Genomic DNA, 27,798 nt, shown 5'->3' on the forward strand with positions numbered 1-27,798 from the left:
AGATCTTGTATCCGACGCAAGAAGAGTGGGAGGAATTGGTTGCCTTTTATACTTCACCGCCTCATACGGTTCCAAAAGAAGCAGCAACAGGCCCAAATCACAACGCCTCACAACCTAGCACCACGACTACATCACCGCAAGCTAAGGAAGACATATGGGAATCTCTCCTGCACACAATGCAACTGTCCGTGAATGCTATCCAATATCAATCGGGCAAAATGGACCTCCAGCTAACAGTTATACATTCATTATCAACCTTTGTCTCCAACATTGATAAGAAGTTAGCTGAATTGAACAGTCTGGTCAAAAGGGCCCAAAAGGAAACAGCACTCATTCAATCAAACTGTCCCGGCATAGCAATTGTGGATAAGTTGGCTACACTCCCCGCAACAATGGATAACCTCCTTATAGGCATCATGGAGGCTATAAAAGAAAACAGTCCTCCAACGGGTCAACTTGAAAAGAATAACAGCGCAGGGAAAATAAACGACAAGGGAATTCTGTCCCCAGCTGAGGTGCTCTTCCCCCAAGTAAAAAAAGAAAAGTGGGCAAGGGAGAAGGAAAATACAAAGCTTCCAAGAGCACAAGGACACTCCAGGGAAGGAGATCTCCTATCATCAACAAATATTGATTTGGGAGTCATCCGGGAATCCAACCAAAAGGATGTCCCGCTTGAACATGGCTATTCCCCAAAGCGGGGCAGAAAACAAAGGAGGAAGGGCCGTAAGCAAACACTAAACACCCAAGGTGAAAGTAAAGTCAAAAACAATCAAATACCTATTCTGTTCCCAGACCCAATGCTTGACAAATCGGTTCTAATGAGCCCTAAAACAGACACGGATTTGGACCCATGCCCCCTCCCCAACCAGGATCTGTGGCACACGATCCGAGGAAAAAAGAATCGAAAAACAAATATTTCCAACATGACAACCCTAAAAAAAGCTGACGGCCTCGCCCCGAAGAGTGGTGCAAAAGTTGCTAAATTTGCAAAAGTTACAATATCTTCACCAGCGAGGATTGGAATGAACGTGGGGAAGAAGTTATCACCAACTCGAGCGAAACAAGAAATAAAAAACTTCCTCCCAATACAGGCAACGGGGCTCAATTGGATCATCCACCAGAAGCCACACTAACAGAAAGTTCATCAAACCAGGCCTTAATAGGAGCAGATGAACCAAAGGCCCCTGACCAGAGAAAGCCAGTAGAAGAACTCATTAGGGTCGAGCTCACCCCCACAACCTTACAGAGTGGCCCTAATGGGAATACGGTGCATTTATGTAACCCCATAATTCTATTGATCCCGGAATACACTTCTAGAGGCGCTTTTGATATCTTAAACAGGGGCAACATTCTACGCTTGCTAAAATCCATTGACAGTTTACCAAACATATCCACTAAGGATCTGGAGTCAGTGGAATTCACAGTCTCACCGGAACATCCAGGGGTGGAAGTTACCAAAACAGTATGGGCCTCAATTGAGTTGGCTGAGAGCGTGTTTAACGAACAAGCGAAGCTTACTAACTGGGGCATAAGACTTCGCCCATTTATAAAACCTAGATACCCAGATCCCTTGGCATGGGACCTCTTACAACGGAATGCTCAAAATCAGGCTAACCATGACCCTCAACCGCTCTCCGTACTGCGAGGGGCTCGCAGTAAAACTCCGGACAGTCTAGAATTAAAAACACAAGGGGTTAGAAAACAATATGCTCCGAAAGAGGCAACTAATCTAGACTGGACATGGGTGCCCAGGACCATAAACAACAAACCGGAAAAACATTGACATGACAAAACCGCAACTGGAAAACCACAAAAATATCTTAAATTCTGCTCCTGGAACATCAACGGCCTAGGGGATAAGCTTAGGGACCCGGAACTAAAACTTTATATGCAAAGCTTTGACCTCATATCACTGCAAGAAACTTGGTCAGACTCTCCACCATCACTTCCAGGCTTTACCCAATACTTTATTCCACCGACCCAGTCCGCAAGATTTGGCCACAAAAAAGGAGGCCTGGTTACTTATAGTTCCTTAAGAAGCATCCGCACAGTAACCCCGCTACCATACAACTTAGAACCTCCAAATGCAATGCAAGCTTTACGAATCTCCACTCGAGAACAGGGAAAGATAGAGGAAATAATTCTAATAAATCTTTACCTACATCCTCGTGGCAAGAAGCAAGGTTCCCAGCAATTGAAAAAAGAGCTCATAAAGTTATTAACCGCAGAGAATTCAAATAGTTTGATTGTCAGTGGCGACTTTAACCAGAACATGCTCAATAAAACTGCCACAGAAGTCATTACCGACGAAAATCCATTTGTATTGGAATAATATTCTCAGGACAACTCTTCAGGAGGAAGAAGCACAAAAGCAGCGCAGCGACTTTTAGCTACACTTGAAGAACTAGGTCTTCGTGCGCTTAATAGGAGATTCCCTGGGGATCGACCCCAAGCGGCAACATTTCAAAGTACAACGACCAGTTCAACAATTGATTTTACCTTCCTCTCTGGTAATTTGTTTCAATCAACAACTGATTTCCATATTGGATTACTTGACTATAGTGATCACTTACCACAAGAAGTGACCCTAGAGGCCCTCACAATATTAAGTCCAGAACGGGCTATTGGTCATGAACTAGTTTACACAGGAAACGATAGGCGGTTAAAGTGCAGAACAGATGATCCTCCGGGCCTCCTCCTTCATGCCAAGCTAGTACTTGCCGAAGCCCAAAAAGAAACCATCGACCCAATCGCCAGCTGGGAGATATTTGCAGAAATATTACGCAATAATATGGGAAAAAGACAGAGGAAAAATCAGCTTGAAGGAGGGGGCAACGCCGCAAATCAAACGCGGTATCACAATTATACCTTTACAAACAACGTTCATCTAAAAAATCTAAAAACTCTTATTGGTCAAAAGTTACGAAGGGCAAGGATAGACCCTGCTGCCAAGGATGAACTGAGGTTGCTAAAACGTGACCGCAGGAGGCTGATCTGGCAACTCAAGTGTGAAGCTGAAGAGGCCCTGTGGGCCAAACTCTTACATGACGCCAAATCTAACAACAGCACCCAATTCTGGAGAAAGATCAATAACTTGGCTTTGGTGCGGAGTCAAGGTATCAATTCCCACGTTATAGAAGATGTCTGGGTAACCTTTCTTAGCTCGCACTTCACTTGTACTTACACCAACATCCAAGTAATGCTTAAACCCATAAGCGACTCAGAGGATCGTTTAATACCACGTCATGAATGCCTCGACCTTTTGCAACTAGACCAGTCAATTGTAATTAAGTGCGCACTGATCTGTAATAGAATTTCAAAGGGAAATGGGATACCCCCCATTCTGTTCAAGGAAAATCCGGACTGTTGGGCAGCCGCCCTTAAACCAATGTTCGTTAAGATTCTACAGACATCACTAATTCCTTCATCGTGGAGGGGAGCAATTATCTCTCCTATCTTTAAAAAGGGAGATCAAAGCGACCCAAAAAACTATCGGCTAGTAGCCCTGCTTGATAATGAGGCAAAATATTTTGCGGGTCTGCTTCTAGAAGAATTATCATCTTGGGCAGCCGATGTTTCAGCAATCCCATACAACCAAACAGGTTTTTGCAAAGGTATGGGCACCTCTACCAATATTTTAGCACTTTCTTTATTAATTGATGCAGCCCTAGAAGCGAACCATCCACTCTACTTGTGTTATATCGACTATAGCTCAGCTTTTGACCATGTCAATAGAAACCTACTGTGGGAAAAGTTACAGAAGCTGAACATTTCTCCGCAGCTTTTAAACCAACTAATTCTTCTACACAGCGAGACATGGGTGCAAGTTAGGCTGGGCACCGGCGACTTTCTTACAAAAAAGATCCCTACATACACAGGAGTAAAACAGGGCTGTGTACTTGCCCCAACACTTTTTAATCTTTTTATGGGAGAGCTATCTACGTTGCTGAATGAATGCAACTCGCACGCCCCAAAGTTAGGGGGCTCACAGATCTCTAATTTATTCTACGCCGATGACTTACTACTCATCAGCCGGACCCCTGTTGACCTCCAGCGGCTGCTGGATATCACCTCAAGATACTCCGCGGCGAATATGCTTACCATCAACCGCGAAAAATCAAAAGTTATGTGCATTAACCTTTCCAAAAAGAAATCAACACGGAACTGGCTTTTGTCATCTCGAAAGCTAGAAATGGTCCGTGAATATCGATACCTGGGAGTTATCATTGACCACAAGGGAAATTTCGTGCCACAGTGCGAAGCAATAAAAAGGAGAGGACTAACCATCGCAGCAAGTCTTAGAAATTTAAAAAATATGGTCTCCGGCCCAAGTATACATCCGCTTATTAAGGTGATACAGGCTAAGTTAATTCCATCCATAACTTATGGCAGTGAATCTATGAGAGGGAGGGATGCTCCTCTAATAGACAGAACAGTGGCAAAAGCACTACGTATGATCTTTGGCCTCCCAAGGTATTCATCCCCTGCCCAAATGAGATTAGAGCTCGGGTTACAAAAAGAAGAGCTGGCACGCAAGGGAGCTTACATAAAAACCTGGCACAAAATAAGCAGGGGAGACTCGAATACTCTAAACGCTCTCCTGTGGAAGGAACTTCAAAACAAAGAAACATGCTTGGCAAGGCGGTACCTGGAGGCTGCTATCGAGGACCTTGGCTTACAGCAACTCTGGGATCTTCCATGCTCTACAGCAGTCTTTAATAAGGTGGTCAACAAGACAGTCCGGAAGGAATCACTGTTGCAGGACAAAGCCTCCCTATCAGAGCGGGCTCACGGCTGGCTTACGCTCCAATCGTATACTACGTCCTTGCCTCAAACCTATCTTCAGATAGGTTTTACTAAAAAAATAAAAGAGAAGTTCCTGAAATTTCGCCTAGGGCTCCTGCCGTCAGCGGCCCACCTACCTCCATGGTTACGGCCACACTTACCAACAACATGCCGTCTCTGCGGGAAGGCCAAGGAAAACATTGTTCACTTGATCACTACTTGCACCAAGCTCGCCCAAGATCGACGCGTCTTCCTGCGACCACTTTTTAATATTCGCAACATACGAACCTGCAGGCAAGCAGTTCTTGCCTGCTTTAAAGGAGACGACATCCAGCTGAGCTGCAGAATGGTAAAATTTCTTGAAAAAGTGGAGGCCTGCTTTAAAACTTTGAAGGAAACCGAACAAATTCATTAGCACCGTAAAAAGTCTAAAGGTTGAACCCCATGGATCCCCTGATGATCAACCACCAGAGTGTCACCCTGACTTTCCCACATATCGACCACCATTAATTATAAATTGGGACACTCTGTACTGTTATTATAACTTAACATCGGCACTTTTTTTATTCCTCCCTCTGGCCGGCATTGATGGAGAACCTTTCTTGGTTTTTAAATTTTTCTTTTTTATGACAAATAGACTGTTTAACTAGATCTCAAGCTTCTTTTAACTGTGTTTTTGATATTACTCGAGTATTCTGCTTTTTGTTTTATGGACGGATCTTTTGTTATAATATGTTTAAATTTGACTTATGTTTTAGAAATTGAATCTTTTTTCCTCTATATTGTAAAGGTTTTAAATAACCATGCACAATAAAGTATCTATCTACCAGTGTATAGAACCTTAATCCACTGGAGGAAGAACTGGGGGAGGCCCATTCTTGTTAAAACAGTGAGCATAAAGTCCCACTGAAGAGAGTCGAACGCTTTTGCTGCGTCAAGCAGCACTGTCACTGCTTGAAAATCCGGTTCAAAGTAATGTAGGGTGGCAAAGGCAATGCGCAGATTATGCGTAGTTGACCTAGCAGTCACAAATCCCGACTGGTCAGGAAGAACCAATAGAGGGATAAGCGGGAGAAGCCTTTTTGGCAATCATTTTCAGCAAAATCTTGGAGTCTATATTAATAATGGAGAAAGGCCTATAGGAATCGCACCGAATTGCAGCCTTATCAGGCTTCAAGAGCATCACCGATAGGGCTTCTTTTAAGGTGGGTGGAAGGCACCCCATGTCATACGCCTCGCGTAAACTGCTAGGAGCCTTGGGGCCAGATTGTCAATATAAGCTTTATAGAATTCGCTAGGTAGCAAGTCAAGGATGGCAGCCTTGCACGTGGGGAGGGACATAATGGCGAGTTTCACATCCTCCACATCAAACGGTTGCGTAAAATATTCCCTCTGTTCCAAAGAGAGCAACCCCAGGGCCACAGCGTCGAGATATGAGTGTATATTCACCATCGGCGCTGTGGCTTTGTTTTTCTTATAGACTGTTATAGAAACTAACTACTGCCTCGCTAATCTCAGGTGTAGTGTAGTGCGTAGTACCCTCACCATCTAGCATCTCCGTGATATTCTCCTGGCATCGAGGAGCTGCTAGCTTTTGCGCCAGCGAGCGGCTAGGCCTGCCCCACTAACCATAATAGTGAGCAGTATGTCGTCTAGATTTGTGCAATAGTTCCTGGTCCACCGTGTCATTATGCTCCGTCACCAGCCTGCGCATTGCGGACATCACCGCAGTGGAAGGGTTCTTTTCTTTTTATATTCACGCTCCAGTGAAGCTATTTCCGCAGCTAATTTATTAATTCTGCGCCTAAGATCCCTCAACACACCGGCTTGCGCACCCATACAGACTCCCCAGATGATGACTTTAAAAGCTTCCCACAAGACTCCGGCGCTTTCGACAGTGCCCTCATTTTCCCTGAAGTTCGGATTGCCTCCCCAATGGTGTGCCTAAAAACCTGATCAGTTTAGGAGGTTGGCTGCAAACGTCATGCAAAAGGAGGTCTCTCGCATGCGGGGACATGTAGCTCTAGGATCATCAGAGAGTGATCCGAGAGCGTTTTAGCCATATGTTTAACCTGAACCACCCACGTGCAAGCAACCTCTGTAGCGAGCCAAAAATCCAAGCACGACCATGTGCCATGCACTGAAGAAATAAAGGTGCTCTCCCGCGCCCCAGGATGCTGTAAGTGCCAGACGTTGCGTAAACTCCCTGCCTCTAAAAGTCCCAGTAAGGCTTCAGAAGCCTGCTTAGGCCGCGCATTCTCACTCCCACACAATACATAGCCATATTTAGACAGACATTAAAGTCACCTCCCCAGAGTATCTCCACCGGAGGGAACCCCGAGATGCGACGCCATACATCCACAAAGAAGGCCGGATCATTAATATTTGGTCCGTATATATTCACTAACAGCACATTTGCTCCCCCCAGTTAGCCCTGAACCAATACCACACGGCCTTGCTCATTCGTTTCAGCCCGACTAACAGTGAACAGTACACCAGTTTAACCAGAATCATCACTCCCCGTGAATAAGTCGAGTAAGAGGACGCTACTCTGACACCGCCCCCTCCCCCCCAACGTGCACCCACATTTTTCTCAGAGGCTTTAGTAAGGTGTGTTTCTTGTAGAAAGGCTATTTGAACATCCATCCTGCCTAATAGGCCAATTCAGATCTAATTTTCTTGGGAGTGTTCAGGCCCTGCATGTTCCATGTTAGAAGTTTCACTTTACCACTCATCTATCCTGTACACCAGGATGAACCAGAGAAGCATACACCAATAGACATGTGCCCGCACTCACGTGAGACAAGGTGGATTTAATCATAACGAGGAATATCAGTACTATGTACCCCCCTACATCAACCCCCAAACCCCTCACCCACTTCAGTGTTCCCAACTCGCAAGAGCCATCCCATCTCAAACTAACCGATCCCAAACATAAACACAAAACAGAACTTAGCATGGTGGGAATTCCCATTTGGGGGCGTCAGAGTGCATCTGTCCTCCTATCAAGTGGGAGGTGGCTGAGCAAGTCTATAACTTGTGCCTAGGCTTACACTATACGTCCAGTCATACAAAAGAACGAGCACAGTTGAAGCTTGCAAGTGTATGAAAGCGTGGAACAATCCGACCTGTAAGAAAGCGGTTAGTGAACAGAACAGCAAACTGTTCAGAAAGGGCAAGCGTGATTATTGAGAGAAAGCAAGTCATCAGGCGTCCGCTCCACACTCCTATTGTTCCTCATTGTCTGATGCATTTTGGGACTCACGTCGTCTCCGCTTCAATTTTTTCGCATGCTCCAGTGCCGCTTTGGGGTTGGTGAAGATCTTGGAGTCCCCAACCGGACCAATCTTCAGGCGAGCAGGGTATAACATCGCATAGGGGACTCCCTCCGATTGCAAAAACTTTTTTACAGCACCAAACTCCCTTCTGGCAGCCTGCACAACGACCGTAAAGTCTGGGAAGAATGCGAGGGAGTTGCCTTGATGTACAATATTCCCCTTATCCCTGGCCATACGTAAAATACTGTCTCAATCCCTATAATCTAAGAGTCTAGCAATAATTGGGCACGGGGGAGCACTCGGGACCCGCCTCGCTGCAAGGGAACGAGGGGCTTGTTCGACAATGAACATGGCAGACAGGTTTTTGGCACCAAAAATGGCCTTAGTGAGGTCTTTAACAAATGGTTCCATTTTGCCCATGTTCGTAGATTCAGGAAGACCCGTAATTCTGATGTTATTGCGCCGGGACCGGGCCTCTAAGTCATTATTCTTAGCTTGGATGAGAGCCAGGACTTTTTCCATGTTTAGCGACTTCCCGGCAACTTCGCTCAGACCATCTTCCATCGTAGAAACTCGCTGCTCGACCTCACCCATGCGAGCATTCTGCTTTTCAAGCTGCGCCGACATGTGGTTCAGGCGGTGATTCACGACCGCCATCGTTCCCTCGATTGATTGGAGGCTGCACTGCATTGCCAACAGCGTTGTCTCAAGCGTGGGGGGGGGTGTCGCCCTGCGCATCAGCCTGCGAGTCCGATGGCACCTTCTGCTGTGATTTTGTTAATCTGCGCGCCTCAAATGTGAGCCAAGGTTGGGATTTGTCAGTCTTCCCCATTTTGGCCCAAGAAACTGACAAGTCTGTCCAGCAGATGAAGGGGAAAACCACCCACTAGACATAGCTGATGCTGACTAGGGCAGGCCTGTACAAGGTGTAGACAGCAAACTACGCAAATGACACCACAGACCCTGTGGCCCAAAGTGACACCGCCCCGCCCAACACACCTCACGAGGGGCACCAGTGGAGTGAAGTAGTTTAGCAGCACCTCACGGGGTCAGCAGCCCCCAGGAATACCAGGCTCACAACGCAGGATTCAGGTAAGGCCCACTATTATATGCACCACAGTACAAATGAAGAAGAACATTCCAACCACAGGTGCCCATACATCTCCCTTCATCAAGAGCAGTCGACCACCGGCCTCTCCGCAGTACAGAAAGCTGGCAGGCAAAGGCTCATCAAGGCCAACAGCTGTATACTCCAAGCAGACCCCAGTCCACTACACCGGCCAGCGCACAGGTGACACAGTCGCTGGAGACTTGAATGGAATGTCCGGTACGCAAAGTCAATACAATCCAATATTAAAGATCACAGCCCCCCCCCCCCCCCCAACAACCACCTCAGTTCCAGAAGTGGATCAGATATACACAGTCTCACCACCGTGCTGCGGACTCTCTGGGGCCGAATGACACTCAAGTTATAGAGTGCCGGAACAGCCAGTGCAAAATGCCTTCGCGCACTTCCCCTGTGCGATGCCGCCGACCGGCTCAACGCTCCTCACCCATCTGCCCAGCCCCAGCCGCTGGCTGAAGCCTGCTCCCGGGTCCATCCCACCTACGCAGTCACCGGCCCGGTCCAGACCCTGTCCCACTTACCACAACCGGTGCCCCTCAGCCTCCACCGCAGGTCTCGTCTGCACCGTCATGCTCCAGCTGCTGGGGCGCCCCGACCAGGATCTGCGATCCTCCAGCAGATGCCCGGTGCCCACCACAAATCCGGCCGCTCCCAGGTACCATCAGCACAGCGGATGCCAAGCACTCAGCCACACACCACTCTGGGCCCAACCGCAGCAGGCCTGCGTCCGTACCGCAGCGAGTGCAGCGCGCGTCGGCAGCAGTCCGGCAGCGCCCCACAGCACAAGCAGATCTCGACTTCAGGGCCTCGAGTCAGCTGTCATTTTGTAGAGTCGCTGCCGGGCCCAGTCCCACAAAAATGCAGCCAGTATGTTAGCTTTCAGCCGTCCAGACCGCCTTGAATGTGCACAGGAGGGTTCGAAGGCAAAGTGCACACATTGTCTGGTCATGGATGCGGATATCCTAGGTGGATAATGGAAGGATAGGAGCTCAGCCGGGCAGAGCCTCACTAGAGTGCGGCCATCTTGCCCTCCAGTGCCCCCAGGCACAGCAAACTACATGCTTGGGTGCAGTCTCACCTGAAGATTTGATAATTCCATTAGATCTACAGGCCAATTAAACAAACTTTTGACAATGGAAATGGAGATGAGCTTTATCATTTAATGAAACAAATAAGTTGATTACAAATGGTAAATTTAAAGTGCCACAATATGCTTCAAATGGAGACGCAATACAGGGGATCAATATTAACCTGTCTATGCAAAGATCTTTTATGAAAACCTGCTGTCCATTTGCTAATAGGCCTGTTCCAAGATGTTACTATTTCCAGTATTGGAAAGCTATGGCAACAGTGGTTGTCAAAATTTGATGAAAAAACAAATGATTAAAATATGATTGAGGTATGGATTTTGGAGACTTTCTTTCAGGCCCAGTTCCTGTACAAAATAAGAGAAGCATTCTTCCCGTTTTAAATTATGGTTTAATAGAAGTGCTGCCTACTCTGAGAAAGGGCTACTATGCGCATTACGGATACTGATAAAGAAGTGCTACATGATACCTTTTCTGTAATAGATAACAGCTTTTGGCACAATCTAAACATGTCTATAATAGCTCCACTATCACTTCATCTGGTTTTAGTATAATTAAAGAGAGCATTTAGATTCATTATGACAAGAAGGTCAAACACGTGCAGTTACACAGTTGTGCTGGGCCTTGCAAATTTTAAATCTCACTGTGTGCCTGGTCCATTCTTTATGGAACTAAACTCTTTCCACCCTAAAATCTCACTTTGCGTCAGCTCTATTTCGCTAAGAAGGATATATTCCACAATCTGTGCTTGTTCAACAGATACAAATGCTTATGCACAATGCATACGTCCTACATCGCTACCAAACCTATTTTGATTCTATCATTTAAGGAATAATGCTTATTATTAACACATCTTTGTGCACTAACCCTTAGGGGCACTTACTGATATGTGACTATAACAGGACAAGGCTCTTGTAACTTTCAGAAATCTAAAATTTTGTGTACCTGTATCAATTAGTCCTTCTTACCTTACTCTTTTAGAAGATGGTGCCTATATTTTCAGAACTAATGCCCTATTTTGATGCCTGATCAAGGCTATGTTTAGCTGCTTACTGTGCTAAGTACTATGAAATGTTGATGACAACACTGCATCCTGCTTTTACAAGGGTTCCTGATGTTCACTTGTGGCCTAGGGTTTAATTAAATCCTATTTAGCGTGACAAATTAAACAAACACCTAGCAAATTAAACATGGGGGACTCCTCCTCCACCAAGGTGGAGGAGCGTCGCCCAACTGCTCTCATAGCAGTGGAAAAGGTAAAAATAAAATTATAATAACAACTTTATTATCATAAAATTTTTCATAGGTACTCTGCATGTTCTCCACCGGGCTGTAATACACACCCTGGGTGGAGAACATGCACAGGCCCTGTCCCCGTTCGAACGTCGAATCACAGCACTCAGACCAATCACAACACTGCTAACAGCTGAGTTGTGATTGGCTTAGGGGATCATATGTACTTCCGGTTCTTCCGGATTCGGAGTCAGGAAGAGAAGCATAGAGATGACGAGAAAAAACGGCAGAAGAAATAAGTGGTCTTTTTTTTATTTTTCAAACCCCCCTCCCCCTGCCAAGCCAATCTCATTCCCTACCAGCAGCCACTGATATTAACTCAAACTTTTTCATTTCTGCAGTACATACTTTTGACCTTCAGACAGCATGGTTGGCAGGGGGAAATACAACACTGTTCTATTCAGTTTCTCACATTTGACTGATATTCTCCTTTTCCAGGTGAACCATCTATTAGAATTGCAATGCCCCTTTTCTGGCCACCATGGTTTCACAAATGTCTTTACTAATGGTCCTCATAGTGCTGTTATCCTTTTATACAGGAAGGTATCTTTGCAACTTAAGTGGGATAAAAGGATACCCATTGCAGGCACATAATAGCTACCGGGTCTTCTGATGGGCACCCTGTCAATTATATGTCCCAACTCTTTTTTAGGTTTCCTTTCCATTTTCTTTGAGTTCATACTGACGGATGCCCCCTAGGCATACTAATGGTCACTGGGGACTTTAATGGGTTTCTGGACAGAAACCTATACTAGATCTTCACCAGGTCAGCCGAATGTACAAGCTCAACTCCTCTACTTAGTTGTGCCTCCTGCTTGAGCTTGTCAGACATTTGGGGCATGCTTTACCCCACAAGGGCTTGCATCTTCTTCTCAAGAGCCCATAGCTCATTCGTCAGACTTGATTATTTCTTTATACCACTAGATTATTCGCACCTCATCTCAATGATATATATTCTCCACAAAACCATCTTTCACCTTAGGCACTAGCAACTTATCAACACATTCTTTAGTCATGCTCTGCCTTTAAATCAGTATTTCGTGGCCAGCCTACTGGATAGATATCCCAGTTGGAGTAAGAAAGTCGAGAGGCAGTCAGCTAACCAGAGGTACTTCTGCTTGACTTAGAACTCTTATTTAAGAGCGCTCTAGAACTGGACTGTGCTCCTGGCCATGAAGTGCTTCCAAACTGCATTATGACAACAATTGACAGAAGAGGTCAAGTACATACAATTTGTGTTACAGAGCTGCGTATACTAGTAGGGATAATAGCTGGCAAATTGTTTCATTGACTTACCGGGTGAGAGGATCTATCAAGTCACCTAGGAGAAATTCACATTGGTTCAGGTGCTCTTGTTATGGAAAGGCAAATGGTAACTGAAACCTTTGCTTCCTACTATGCAGGACTTTACAGGTGGGAGACACCTCCAGTTGTGAGCAGGCTGGATTTTTTTTTTTTATTGATGCCTCTTATCTCATCTGTCACTGAAAGACAGGGAGAGACTGGAGTGGATATTACAATATGGGTAGAGGACATTGGGGAGGCCATTTTTTTAACTTTCCCATTTTAAATTCCTTGAGCCCAATAGGTTCCCACTAGACCTCTTTTATCATTACTCCACTAAACTCAAGCCTCAGCTGACAGGAATGGTCCCGTAAGCACTCTAGATCTCAGGGAGGCCCTCTTAACTATTTTACAGATGTCTAGTAAACCAGCATACCAATGTAACTCCTATAGGGCTATCTCGTTAATCAACCTAAAAACCAAGATATTAGCCTAGGAGCTTTCCAACATTTTACTGGCATGTATCCACCCAATAATTCACACTGATCAAAGTGGTTTTATGCTGGGTAGATCAACCTTCCATAACATCAGGCATTTCTGTAACAAGACTAACCTCTCATCCTGGTTAGAAAGACCTCTTGCTCTCAGGCTAGTGGATTTTGAGAAAGGGTTCAATATATTTATTTTTATTTATAAAGTTTTATATAGCGCGAACAAGATCCCGAAGGATATCAGAGCGCTTTACAATAAGTTGGTGGAGAGGCCAAAAAGAAATATACACAGCAATTGTGATAGAAAAAAAACACAATGATAAACAGTAAACAAAGGTACACATAGAGGGTCCAACTTTAAGCAACATTAAACAATGGTGCACAAAGAGGGTCCAACATTAAGCAGACGATATGGACCGTAACTGTTATTGTGCTATGGAGCTAGGGACCAAGAGATAGCCACCGTATGAGTATCACAACCCCTTATGGTAGGAATTTGCTCATTAAGAATCTCTTGGCTTCCAGTTGGAAAGCCGTTGTCGAGGCGAGTCTGAGTACATCCGGAGGAAGAGAGTTCCATATTTTAGGGGCATCACCAGAGAAGGCTCGGTGACAAGTTCTCTTTTAGCTAAGGATGATAGGTTTCAGGAGGAGAGTGGAGGCACTTCTGGAAACCCTCTCCCCGCAGGATAATTCAAGTTTTTGCGCTAGATAAGTGGGAGTATTGAAGTGCAGTGCTTTGTGTGTCAGGATTGCAATCTTTAGCTGGATTTGTGCTTCAAAGGGTAGCCAGTTGAGAGATTTCAGGACTGGGGAGATGTGCTTGTTTCGTTTCGAACCTGTAATCAATCTTGCTGCAGAGTTCAGCGAGGCCCTAAGTGGAGCCAAGGCGTATTTAGGAAGGCCACAGAGAGTTGCACTGTCATAGTCTATCCTATATCAGAATCGTTTGCATCCATTTGGCGGTATTAGTAAATGGAGTCTTGTTCTATCAAGAAGGGGGCTGGCAAGCATGCCCTCTCTCCCATCTGCTTTTCACCCTGTACACTGAAGCACCAGGGGGCTACTCAGAACTGATTCAACACTTCAGGGGTTTCATGGTGTGGCAAGAGGTGAAGAATATGTCTCACTGTACGCTGAAGACCTTTGAATTTATTTGGATCATCCTGAGGTATCTAGCCCATGAGTGATGCAAGTTCTTTGCCGCTTTAGGTGATTATCTGGCCTAAGTGTGCATTGGTCCCAAATGATCTTCCTGACCGGAGGATTCCCCATTGTTTGGTGCACACAGCTGAAGGTAGAACTAGAGAGCTTCTGATACCATGGGGTATATGTTGCAACTTCAGCACCTCTATGCTGGGTGTGTAATATCCACCCCCTTCTTTTGGAGCCTCTCCAAAGAGACCTGGTGAATTGATTCCCACTCCCGCTGCTCATCCTAGGTCAAGTTGCCATTGTTAAAGTGGTATGTATACCAGTCCACACAGCTATGGATTATTCACCTCACACCACCCCCTTCTTTTACATAATCACCACTCTCCTTCACACTTTTTCATGGGGGGGGGGGCGCTCAGCACATATCCACGGCTAAGTGATGCAAATAACCGTATGACATGGATCTGGGCATCGTGTATGTAATTTTGTATTCTTGTGCTTCTCACTTAATAGTTATTAACAAATGGCTCTATGGCACCCGAAAGTGATCCTGTGTATATATGACTGAGTGGTGGCTTTGGGAGAGTGCATGCCCTTACCCTATCTTTATGTGTGACAGGTACTGCCTGGAACATGACCTGCCACTGCTGATTTTAACCCATTAGAGGCTAAGGTTACCATGGGCCCACTGAACATAAAAATGTCTCAAACAATACCAATCTTAAAATGATAAACTTTACGAACCACAGACACAAAGGAAGGGGACGTGAGGAGCCTGCCAAATGACAACTCGCGTGATGCATTTATATAACACAGAGAATTTGCCACCACTTCCCATACTCACAACCAAATTTACATACCTACACAGTGCCTACTAAATCCCGGACAAACTATGGAACAAAGGTGCAGACTCCTACCCAGCATGCCTTAGGTCCAGGTCCAGGGGAGGGGGGAGACAGGATAGGGGCGACATCTTTCCCACGATTTGTGAATGTCAATTATTCAAGTATTTTTTTGATAAACACATTTTATTGATTTAAAAAATATAGAAAAACAGGTCAGCCAAAGCACGGAAGTCACAGATATAAGTTCATTCACATCGTCACTATACCCCCCCAATCACGATCCCCTTAAAAAACATCTGGCGAAACTTGAATCCGGTCAATCAGGACCCTCCACAGCCACCAGCCATTTCCCCCACACTCTGCGATATTTCCTGGCACGTCCCTTAGCTGTATACATGGCTTTCTCTTGGGTCGCACACCAGTCCACCCCGCTTCGCCACCTCTCCAGGGTAGGAGGATCAGGGCTTATCCAGGCCGCCGCAATGTCCCGCTTGGCCACCATCATAAAACAACTTCTCATTCCTGGACCCATCCAGCCAGTCAGTGATCCCCAGCAAGGAGTGACGTGGTTCGTGAGGAACATCCCAGCATAGTACTTCCGCTAACACTCCCTCAATGGAACCCCAGAACTGCCCCAAGCGGGGGCATGACCAAACCATGTGGAGGAAGTCGGCCGGGGCATGCTTGCATCTTGCGCACAACGCTTCTGGGTGCACACCCGCTCGCTGCAGGCGCAGGGGGGTGAGGTATGTAGCGTGTCAATAATATAACTGAATCAGCTTGAGTTTGGCAGACAGTAACTATTCTGGGGGCCATAAGGGCATCGCGCCAATCCACATCGTCAAGGGGGCACACCCATTCGTCCCTCAACTTGTCTAGCGATGTGGGGGTGTTATTAACTAGAGTGCGGTAAATTCTGGAGACCCCCCTACCCAAGTTGCCCATCAGCGTCTGAGCCTCAGTGGGGCTGTATTCTGGGAGCCTCGTGTCGCCCGCAATGTTTTTAATGAGGGCATGTCTCAACTACAGATATTTATAGTGTTGAAAGGAGTGTAGGGAGCTCCTGGAAGGACAACATCTGACCTCTTGCCCACACGTCCCCTAATTGGGAGATATCAATAAGGTTCCACGGTTTAAATCCCCTGCCAAAGGGGAGTACACTGGGTTAGTTTCCCCGACCACCCCGTGTGTCAAAGCGAGGCCCGCCATGCCAGCAACACTGAGTGCGTCACTTCAGGAAGTCTGTTCGGAATGGGCTCCCCATATAGCATGGCTTGGACGCCCGTCATCCCCAGTTCGCTCAATTCAAGCCTATAGGCAGGGTCCGACCAGCCCCCACTAAACCAATTGTGTACCACTAATAGGCGTATCGCCAGAAAATACAGATATAGGTGTGTCATTCCCATGCCGCCGTCATAAGAGGGAATCTGAGAGACAGAGAGAGCCACCCGGGCCTTTCCTCCACTCCAGAGAAACGTAGTGATTAGACTGTCCAGTTCCTTAAACGCAAACCCTGGAAAACCAGAAAGGGGTGTTCTGGAGGACATAAAGGAACCTGGGGAGGATCATCATTTTAAACAGAGCTACCCTCTCCAGGGGGTTCAGAGGCAGTGCCCTCCATTTGAGGAGGTCCTCCTTAGCCTTCTTAATCAAGGGGGCCACGTTGAGGGACCAGCCCAGTTCGGGAAGAAGGGTGATCCAGATCCCCAGATACTTAAAGGACTGCCTCCAGAGCGGTATGGTGGACTGCCACTCGAAACACTCTCTAGAGAGATGCAGGGGGACAAACACGGACTTGCCGGGGTTAAGCCGCAACCCTGAGGCCTTCTCGAAATCATGCAAGATCCGGAGGCACTGTGGCCCGGAAGAGGCGGGGTCAGAGAGGAAGACAAGCAGCCTCAACCCACACCAGGGACGCTAAGGGTTCCATCGCCAGGGCGAATAGCAAAGAAGAAAAGGACATCACTGCCTAGTGCCCCTGGCGATGGGAAAGGCCTCCCACAGTACCCCGTAAACCAGGACTCGCGCTCTCAGGTGGGCATAGAGGACTCGGACCAGAGAAGAGAAGTGGGGCCCGAACCCCATCTTTCAATTCAAATACCAAACTCACATGTCCGCCGCTCAAATTAATCTCACATCTCCCTATAGTAATTCACCACTAATCTTCTTTGGGTTCTGGACTAGTGTGCTACTCGCCGAAAAAATGCTTGTACGCCTTGTATGGGGTAATAAGTGCTATATAAAGGCAATTACAATTACTCTGCTACAAGTGCATTACCTGTTGGTGAAGTGTGAATTGTTTTACTACATTATATGAACTATTCATTCTGGAGATCTTGCTGCACAGTAAGGTATCACAGTAGCTTTAAAAGAAGCAAAGCTTAAAGATGACCTGTATAATGCCCCCCCAGTTTCACTATGGGAGCCCAAAAGCTCTAAAGAACAAACATGCCTCAGATGGCACACGGTCACAGGGACGTTATGTTTGTATGGGGAGGTAATGCAGCCCCCTTACTGCTCCACCAGAAGAGTGTCATGGAGCCCCTGGTAGCAGCATATAGACCTTTCGCTGTGGAGAGCGGGGGGTGGGGGGGGATTAACACAGTCAAAAATGCAATTTAACATTCCCTCCTCCCAAACCCACCCAGGGGCTTTGCAATATTTGTATATAAGCACATCATCTTTGGTTAGTTGGAGAAGGCCATCATGACTCCTCTTTCAAAGGTTGCATTTTAACCAACGCATAACCTGCCATTGCATTCTTGCTCCAGACAGATGCTACGCTGCCCTCGCGCCTTTGAAGAAACGTGTGCTGTCGCTCATGTTGACAAAGAAGACACGTCGGTGTTGCAAGCGATCTAATCACGGATTTATGGGCATGTTAAAAGTGAATCACAGTAACCAGCACAATAAAAGCGACCATCGCTGTGAGCTGAAAGAGAACTGGATTTGTAGGAACGCTTTTTGCAGGGGACTCAGCGAAAAAGGCAGCAAGGTATAGATTCTTCGTAATAAACTAGCAGCACTGTAAACCGATGAAAAGGGCGCCAACATTGTATGCTTTACTAACGAGGCGCACAATATGGATGTGGGTTGGCCTTGTGTCCTGCTTGTCAGAGGTGCTTGAGTGAGTGCGCTGGTGATGAGCGGGAAGTTGCACAAAAAAAGTTGGATGTCGGACAAGCTCACCAAAGGAGTGGAAGGCAAAGGCCGGCCTCAGAGGCTCACTTGCCGTATGCGACGGAAGCTTGGGGAATGGGAGGCGCTTTATCACAACGATTGGCAGCATGGGTTGCATGCTATCAACCATCATGAACATTTGAGACAGAATCCTGCATTCCGCCGTTCTATTCAAAACACAGGAAGTCCTTACCACAGAGGCGTAAAAGTTTAGGAAGTCGACCTAGAGCATGAGTTGCGACACCAGTGGGATTCTTAAAAATTGTGGCAAAGCAGAGGAAGGTACTAAAGAAACAAGCCCAGGAGTTGTGTGTGCACGCGCGCTAAAAGAAAATAAAACAAGCACACGAGTGGTGCGTCGCAGCGTGGGACGGGCGGAGGAACATTCAGAGGGCATTCGAGAGGAAAGACAGACAGTGCCTGATCGGGCGCTGAAAGCTGGCGGCCGCGCGCTTGCACGCACGCGTAACCGCAAGCGCCAGGCCAGCAAAAGCGTGGGGTAGCACTTTTTAAAGCCCTCACTAAATGTCTTGCAGCGCATGCGCTGGCTTAGGTGAGACCTAAAAAACAGGGACAAAGACTAACATTCCAATATAAAGAGGGGAGAGCTAAAGATACTTTCATGTTTTAGTGGCTCTATCCCTCTGGTCCTGTCTACTCAAAGTATTTAGGGAAATCATGGAACAAATACAGTGCATTCAAAATATGCAGGGGCTCGCTGGTATAATAGTTGTTGTTGACTTCAATACAAAATTAACAAAATCACTACCTAATGAGAGATCAGGAACAGTAAATATTTTGATCAATTCCCAAATCTCAAGCTACAAATACATTGATGAACAAGAGGTGTAAATTGTGGTTGAGCATTACCTTCAGAATGAGATGCTGTCCTGTGTGTCCTGTAAACTAAAGAGCAAGTGGGGATATCCCAGGTAAGAAAACCATAGCTGCGCAATCTCGTAGTTTTAGAATTGATTATATAACCCTAAACTTTGCCTTTTTACCATTTAGTGGGAAGTCTAGCAGTAAAACAGTGATGATAACATGATGAAGCGAGTGCAACGTTAGAATCTAAATCGGTTTGGGATACAAATTTAAAAAAAAGAGTTAATTGTTTATAAAATTTTATGTATAATTGGACACAGGAAAAATAGCATACTTGTAAGGACATTTAGTGTGTATTAAATTGTACCTTTGGAGAACATATAAAGATTGCTAGATCGTTTCTCAGCTCATTAAATGTAATGCTAGTTTAGTTCCCAGTACATGGCCAGCACCTGCAAAACAAGCTGAAAGACGTTTAATTTAAAAAAAATCTTTAAAAAAAGAAGAATCCTATTTGCCCTCTGTCTTTATGTTATTGCCCTGAACGGACAAAACCATTGGGAACAACAGAAAGGAATTGCAAAAAAAAAAAAAAAGATTAAAGTCAACTAAACTAAATGAAGATTGCAGAAGGTGCTGGCTTCCTTATGCTTTATAAAATTAAAATATTAGTGAGTTTTGGGAAAGAAAAATGACAGATGCTGAAATTTAGTTGGGGCTGGGTGATTAATTCCTATCATAGCAGAGAAACAGGAGAGAGAGAGGAAACAAGGCTTGCTAATATTTCTTCTCCTCGTATCACATAACACAAAAGATATAACAAGATATAAGCAACCAATTATGTAACTTCAACCATATGCACAAATAAGAATCCCTCTTCTGAAATAAAGCCGTCATTAACCCTTTCTGTCATGCTTCATCCTAAATTAAAGATGGAAAGTTTATATGAAGCAACAAGCACCACAAATACTGTTATACGGTTATGAGTAGGAACGGAAGAAGGAAAAATGTATGTGAGATTAAAAACAGGTTTAGGAGTTGTGAGACATGACAACATTAATATATGGATTTGAATGTATGTATTCCCCACGATAAAATCATTATTTATGAGAAAACAGAGAAGATAACTTTGAAAAAAGTACTGCTACACAGCAATTGTCTTTCAGAACATGCAATTTGTTTGGACTCTTAGGCTAATGAGTATTCTAAGTGGAGCTTTAGAACTACACACTTTGTCAGGTACAGGTCTTTGTTTGAAAATACCCAGACTACTACTGAAGTGTGCATGCGAGCCACGTGACCTGCAATTACTGCAAATTAGCTTTTTTTTAGATGAATAAGGTAACAGATTTACCACTAGCAACACATGTTTAAACTCGGGCAGATTGTCACATTCAGAATAATAATGTCCATTGTGCAACATTTGACCTCAAGATTTAGACGTTTATCCTTCTATGTATATATACATTGAAGGCACAGTAGAATGCATCTTCTAAGAACGTTGGCTGTAAATAATAGCAGGACAATACGTCAAGGAATGGTCCACAAATAGTTTTACATGTCTTCTGCTTTGTAAACGACAACATCCTCATGGGCAAAGTAAATAACAACTAGTGCTATTTAAACTAAGATAAATATTCCAAACTTACTTTAAGACAATAAGTAATGGAAAATAAATACATTACTCTGACATTTTTTACCACAAAATAAAAAGAGCGAAATACCTGTACAGTTTTGCCGAGTCCCATGTCATCTCCAAGAATGCATCCTCTTGATTCAATATAATGCTTGTACATAAACAGGACGCCTTCTCGTTGATAATCACGTAAATATCTATTGGCTGTGTATGGGATAGAGTCGCCTGAGTCGGATAATTTGAACGCAACGGCGGGACCCAGCTGTCCTTTGTCAGGAAAGAAGGGCTTCTCCAGGTCCTCATCATCAAATATTACGCTTTTCCAGGTTTCTTTACTATCTTGGACTTTACAAAGCTCTGTGACCGGTATCTTCTTTTTTTCAGAGTTTGGAAACAAAAGCACTGCAAATACTTCCCCATGTTCACCGGTTTTAATGGAATGGATTCTGGCTTCAGAGAGCTTCCCTCTTTCGGAAAAGGGAGCAAGGCACTTGTCTCCAATATTCCACTGATCTAAAAATAAAAATTTCTATATTAGCAAAACGTGTTGCAATTTTGTAAGTCGATATGCTCCTCCTGGAGTGCAATTCTGGAGCTATTCTGACTTCATGTGGAAGCCCACTGTGCTTTCCTTGTCTGGCAGACCATTTAATACATCTATCCTCCCCATTTCACCCGTGTGTGAACAAAAAGAGAAATAGCATCTAATATGCATATTTCACAACTCCTTGCTTACCTGGCCTATGAAACATGGTATTTATTTCTATCTTATCACACTGTGGCCACATTTCATGAGATTTTTCAGTTGATGAACACAGTATCAGTAGCTATAAAATCACAAAGGAAGTAAAATATGCAATAAAGCATCATTTACCGTGCACTATAAAGAAATGCATATAACATACGGATACATCCTTAGTCACCCACCAACCATCTTTTAAACCCTAATTAATGAGATTCTATGGTTGCAGATATGGATACATATTAACTTTAAGTCGTGGTTTCTTCTGCTCATAACAGCTTAACTTAATATATAAGGAAAACTGCATTTTACTTAAAAACTGTTCAAATTAATTTATGGTTAAGAAATTAGACCTGAAAAAACAGATACTGCCCGGTTATGATTCACTTCATAAACTATAACTTGAGTCCCCACTATAAAAAAAACATAACTCGCCCACTAAACACACTTCTCGTGACATCACACAGTGACACTACATATCACCTTACCATTGACTGTATTAATGACATAATTTCTGCTAAAATATCAATACTTAGTTTGAATATGTGTTGCTAGTTAATTATGCAAAGTACCCTGGCACAGAGGAATCCCAAGGAAAAAAAAGCTTTATCTTCTACTTCACAGCTACGGAGTGCAGAGAAGTTTATGTAGGCACCTAAAGGTTATTGGCTGCTTTTAACCTGTCCATATTTCAACAATCGGAAATGGTTACAAGAGCACTGCATGTTGGTCATCAGCACGTATCCTCCAGAGAAGCTCTATCCTAACAGATACTACAGGATAATCAACTCCTACCAATTATAACAAATTGAAAATACAAAGAGCTTTATTAGCTACCTGCAGATGAACATCAGTAAGCATGCTCTGCATATTTTTAGTCACTGGACACTTGTGCCTCTTACATGCTGTTAACCTTGAGGATGTTCTAATCTAAAATATGCATTGCTTTAAGAAGTACTACCTGAAATACAGATTCAAAACAGTTTTCCTCAATAAGGTAGAAGGCTAGGATGTTAGAATTCAGAAAAAAATGTGATGTCTTTCTTAAGTGAAATACATTTGCTTTAAAACAAACTGCTTCATTTATTTTCTGATTAATAAAAGACCTTTGATGCCAAGTCAAGAAAACTTTTATTCGATTAGCATTTAGCGAATCATAAAAAGTACATCATGAGATTACAGTATATAATAAAAACACAGTATTAAAAAACAGATAAAAACTGAGCAGTATTTAAAAACATTTGATAAAACCAATAGTGGCAATTAATACGGTTAAACTTGAAATCATGTAGGCAATAGCTCAACTTCAGAGCGAATTTTCAGACATGATTTTAAAAAGCGAGCTACACATTTTGCAACATGCTGTGAATCTAAAGACTGAAGGGCCAGATAGGCTGGCCGACAGGTTCTCAACCCCATTTCCCAAGTGGGATAATCCAGCGCTTACGGGGATGCTCGTAATAGCGACAAAACAGGGTAACATGTATTGTCGACTGGGGTGATAGACCGTCACACGGACAATTGGGGAGAACATGGGACCAGTTTAACTTAGTGGGAAAAGTAACTAGGCGGAAAAAAGAATTAAAACGAAACCTGGTTAGAACATATTTTTCGTGGTTAGATAAATAAAAGGTTAAATAAGGCTGGAGACCAGGGGAGGACTGAATCATTAGGATCTGCACATTTGTTGGCTTCTAGTAATATCAGATGTTGAACAAGGCTCAGAGAAGTAAGATGCGCCGTTCAGATCTTTTAGAAAGTTGGAAACGTACAATGACAATCAGTTATTAGTGAACGGGTTAAATGGCATTGTGGTTTGTTCCAAATACGGTCCCATAAAAGAATTGGCTGACATCTGATGTTATCGATTAAATAATCGATGCCCAGCTCAATGTGGCAGCCGTAAATTGGACGCTTTGGGGAAGTGCCAAGATATATTTAAAAAACCCGTTTTGGACCTTTTGTAAATCGTCTACGGGGGCATAGCCCCAAACTCCAGCGCCATAGGTTGCTATGCTGTGGCATTTTGCATGATAAATTTTGAGCAACTCAGTTGGCGCTGGTTTGCCCAATTTTCTTGAAAAGGAAACAAGAGCTGAAGTTGCTCTCTGATAGAGCAACTTTTTGCTTGCCACTGCTTGTTTCCAAGATAGCTGGTCGTCCATTAGAATACCTAAGTAGGGATATTCCCTGGCACGTTCCAATCTAACTTGTTCTATAAAAACAGGTTTGGGTTTTTTTGCCTTGGGACCAATGTGCATGACAAAGGTTTTGCTTTTATTTACTTTTAACCCTAAGGAGAGCATAAACTGACAGTATTTGTCTAATTGTCTTTGCAGCTGGACTAGTGTTCTAGTGAGAATGACAGAGTCATCCGCATAAAGTAAAGAGGGAATAGGGCGATGGTTGATAGCTGGAAGGTCCTGGCTCCTTTCTAACATGGCCGATTCCAGCCCGTTGGTATAAAGGTTAAACAAGAAAGGAGCCAGGACACAGCCCTGTCTAACTCCTTTATTTACTGGGAAAGAAGGGGAAAGTTCGCCGCAGATCCCATATCTCACACACGCAGTAGCGTCAGAGTAAAGCTCGCGGAGAAATTTTATGAGGGGGGGGATCTACCCCTAATTCACTAAGAATTGACCACAGCCTAGAATGTATAACGCAGTTGAATGCTGCGCTGAGGTAAACGTAAACTAAGTACAAATTACCTCCTTTTGCCCCGGCGTATTTACCTATTATAAGGGTTAGATTCAGTGCCTGTTCGACAGTGCCAAGTCCCTCCTGGAATCCATACTGGAGGTCAGTTAGAATGTTATTCCCCGCCGCCCAGTCCTGGAGGCGTTCCAGGATCAGTCGACCTGCGACTTTCCCCAGGGAGTCCAGGAGAGAGATGGGCCTGTAACAGGCCGGGTTGTTACGTTCCCCCTTTTTAAAAATGGGGAGGAGAATAGAGGAGGACCAGGAGTCTATTAGACCAATCTTAGAGACTGCAGCCATCACCTGGGTGACGAGGGGGGACCAGAGTTCTATATTGCTTACGAAGATATCGAGAGGAACTCCGTCGGGACCGGGAGCCTTTCCAGTTTTAGACAATGTGAGGGCGTGAATGACCTCATTAAGGCTGAAATAGAGCTCAATAGGGTATATTTGGGCCTCAGTACGATCCTTTTCCATCTGAACAGATGTAGTGTCGACGGGGAAACCGCCGAAAATCTTTGAAAAGTGTGCCACCCACTCGTCAGCCGTCACTGCGACGTCTAAGTGTTGGGGAGTTGTGGCGTCAGCCAGAAAGGGTGATTTAACAATGCGCCAAAACTGAGAGCTGTCTTTACTTAGACAGCTCTCATGTAATTGGGCCCATAGCTTTTTCTTTATTTCCTTTTTGCAGTTTTGTTGGGCGATTTTGTATGCCTTTCTAAGATTAGCTATCTCGACTGGGTCTCTATTTTGGCTGTGTAACGCCTTTTTTTAAGGCAGTTGGCGCTTTACGACAGGTTGAGTTAAACCATCGTGTAGATTCCTGATCACCGGGTTTATGGTGACGGAATAACTCAGCCCGCACAACTTTTAAGATCTCCGAAAAGCTGGATAAGATCAATAGGGGTGGGGAATCCTCTGCCAGGCTGTTATTCAGCCAGGGGAGGGCTTTGGATATGATTTTGCCGGTGATTAATGCAGGATCAACTTTGGACCATTTTACGGAAAAGCCGTTTACTTTATCCATGGCCAAAGATTGCTGGTCTAGTAAGCTGGTCCTGGTAGGGTGAAGTGCATCTGTGCTGATTGACAAAGTGATACTATTTGGGAAGTGGTCACTTGAAATATCGGAGCCTGTGCTAAATATTTGGAGTTTGCCCTTTAATATTTGGGAGCATAGAATGTAATCAATAATGCTTTACAAACCCCTGCCGTGGAATGTAGGCTTAAATTCCACGGGTGGATCCACAAGTTCATTTGCGTATTCCAGTTCCAAGGAGAAAAGACAGTCATTCAAAGTGTTACCTAAATGCGAATGAGTAAAGTGAGTCAGAGGGCAGTCATTTTCATCTTGGAGACCACAAACACCTTTCTTGTGGTTGGTACACAAAGGAACGTTGAAATCCCCCCCACAAATCACGTAGCAGGTAAGTGATGGATGCTTGTTACGTTGTTCATTAATGAGAGAGGAGATTTCGATTACAGACTTGGCACAATCAACAGGGAGGAGGTTGTTTTACAGGTTGATAAAAAAATGTAACATAGATTTATTGAATGTAATCTTTATGATTTGAAAGCTCGTAGTGGTATGAAGAACAGTTACTTTCTTTGATGGTAAATTGTTTGAAAAATATGCTACTAGGCCACCCTTGGATCTCCCATGTGTGGTAGAACAAGCTGGGACATGGTATGTTTTAAAACCCTGGATATGGATGGGTTCTGTGGCCCAAGTTTCTTGTAAACAAACTATTTGATGTGCATACACTATATCCAACCATGGTTTAAGATTTATTTTGGAGCGGAGACCCGCTACATTCCAAAATAGTACAGAAAGCATCTGATTAGAGGAGGTTGGGTTATTAGTATTCTGCAAGACATCAGGAAGTAAGATTCCTGGGTCTCGGGTGGTATGTATTCTGGGGTGATTAAGTGTGGTACGTAGTGATCGTCACGTATGATGGGGGTAGCTTGTGCTGTTAATGAAGTGGGTAAGTCCACTATAACTACAGTACAGTCCATAGGGAGTGGGGTTGGGGAGCGGAGAGGAGGTTGCGATGTATTAGGCTCTGGGGTTAGGGGGTCTGAGCTTTTCTGATTGCCAAGGAGTGATGGTCAATCCACCATTTCTGATTGCCAAGGAGTGATGGTCAATCCACCATTTCCAAACAGTCGAATCTGTTTGATAGTGGAACGCCTCTCCATCCAAAGGGTGGAGCGACGTCTCTTCCCCCGTGACCTGGCCAATCAACCCAATCGCGTCTTCTATCCCAATTTCCAACTTGGGTCCAGTTCCATTCTGGGCCTTTGTTGTAACGGGGTATTTGGGGGTAGAAGTACGAAAGTCTTTTGGTGTCTATCCCGTCTGGTGAAGGTTGTGAACCCCAGGAGCAAATATGCTCGACTGTGTGGGGATCCTCAAAATTGACGATAACGCAGTCACCCTGGATACTTTTCGGCTCTTTACCTATCCACGGAACTCTGCGGACCATTGTGACTCTATTGTCAGAATATGGTGGAAGCGGCCTATTGGTAGATAACCAGTGACGTACTTTATTTCGTAGGGACCAACCTGGTTCGTCCGAGTTTGTGTTCAACTCGGGAACCCGGGTCATAATCATCACGTACGGGCTAGCTTCTGGTGGAAGATGGATAGGGTAGCCGCCCCTCCTCCTAGTCTTATGGATGGTGTTTTGGATCCCTAGTGACTTTGTTTGGGGGGGAGCCTGGGAGGATAGGGGGGCGGGGGCTTTTGTTACAGCAGGAGCCTTCTTCACCACTGTGGATAGAGGTTTTTGTAGTACGGCTGTTACGGAGGGAGCCGAATTAGGTACCGGTTTAGGTACTACCGCCCCTTCCTTGGTAATTTTGAGGTTGGATTTGGGGTTGGATTTTTGGACCTCTATTGGACCGGGAAGAATTCCCTTGTGAATTTTGGGAGTTATAGTCAGTGCTGCTAGCTGTTTTTCAATTTTTAACAAAGACTGTTCGATGGGTTGCACATAGGATTTAATTAGTTCCCCATATCTGGTCAATAGTTGGTTATTTATACCACAGATTTCGCACCCTCTTCTCTCATTACTGTTTATACTAAGATTGGCCGTGTTAGTGGAAAGATTAATTATATCTACAGGTATGGGATTTAACTCTTCCTGTGGTGAAACAGCATGACTAGGAGACTGGGTAGAAGGTAAGGCTTGATGAATAGGTTGTATCGTGGGTTGGGAGTGCTTGCGGGTTTTTTTATTGTAAGTTCTTTTTTTCTTAGGTATCGCTCCCTCCCTTAAACCCCTAACTGATGCTAGGGTGGAGTCATCCCTGCTCGGACTTACAAAAAGGGCAGGGGTTCTCTCCAGTGACACAGATGTCTGTGATA

General features: G+C 44.7%; 1 protein-coding gene across 1 annotated transcript in view; it reads right to left on the reverse strand.

Moving 5' to 3' along the window:
- ERCC6L2 (ERCC excision repair 6 like 2) overlaps window positions 1–27,798 on the reverse strand; it is a 1,215,137-nt gene that overhangs the window by 1,083,017 nt on the left and 104,322 nt on the right. The window contains exon 5 of the mRNA XM_078675691.1: window positions 21,075–21,499. Coding sequence (XP_078531817.1) covers window positions 21,075–21,499 — 425 coding nt within the window. The remainder of the gene's footprint in view (window positions 1–21,074; window positions 21,500–27,798) is intronic.

The sequence above is a fragment of the Lissotriton helveticus genome, chromosome 2_1, assembly GCF_964261635.1.
Source record: "Lissotriton helveticus chromosome 2_1, aLisHel1.1, whole genome shotgun sequence".
Taxonomy (NCBI): Eukaryota; Metazoa; Chordata; class Amphibia; order Caudata; family Salamandridae; genus Lissotriton; species Lissotriton helveticus.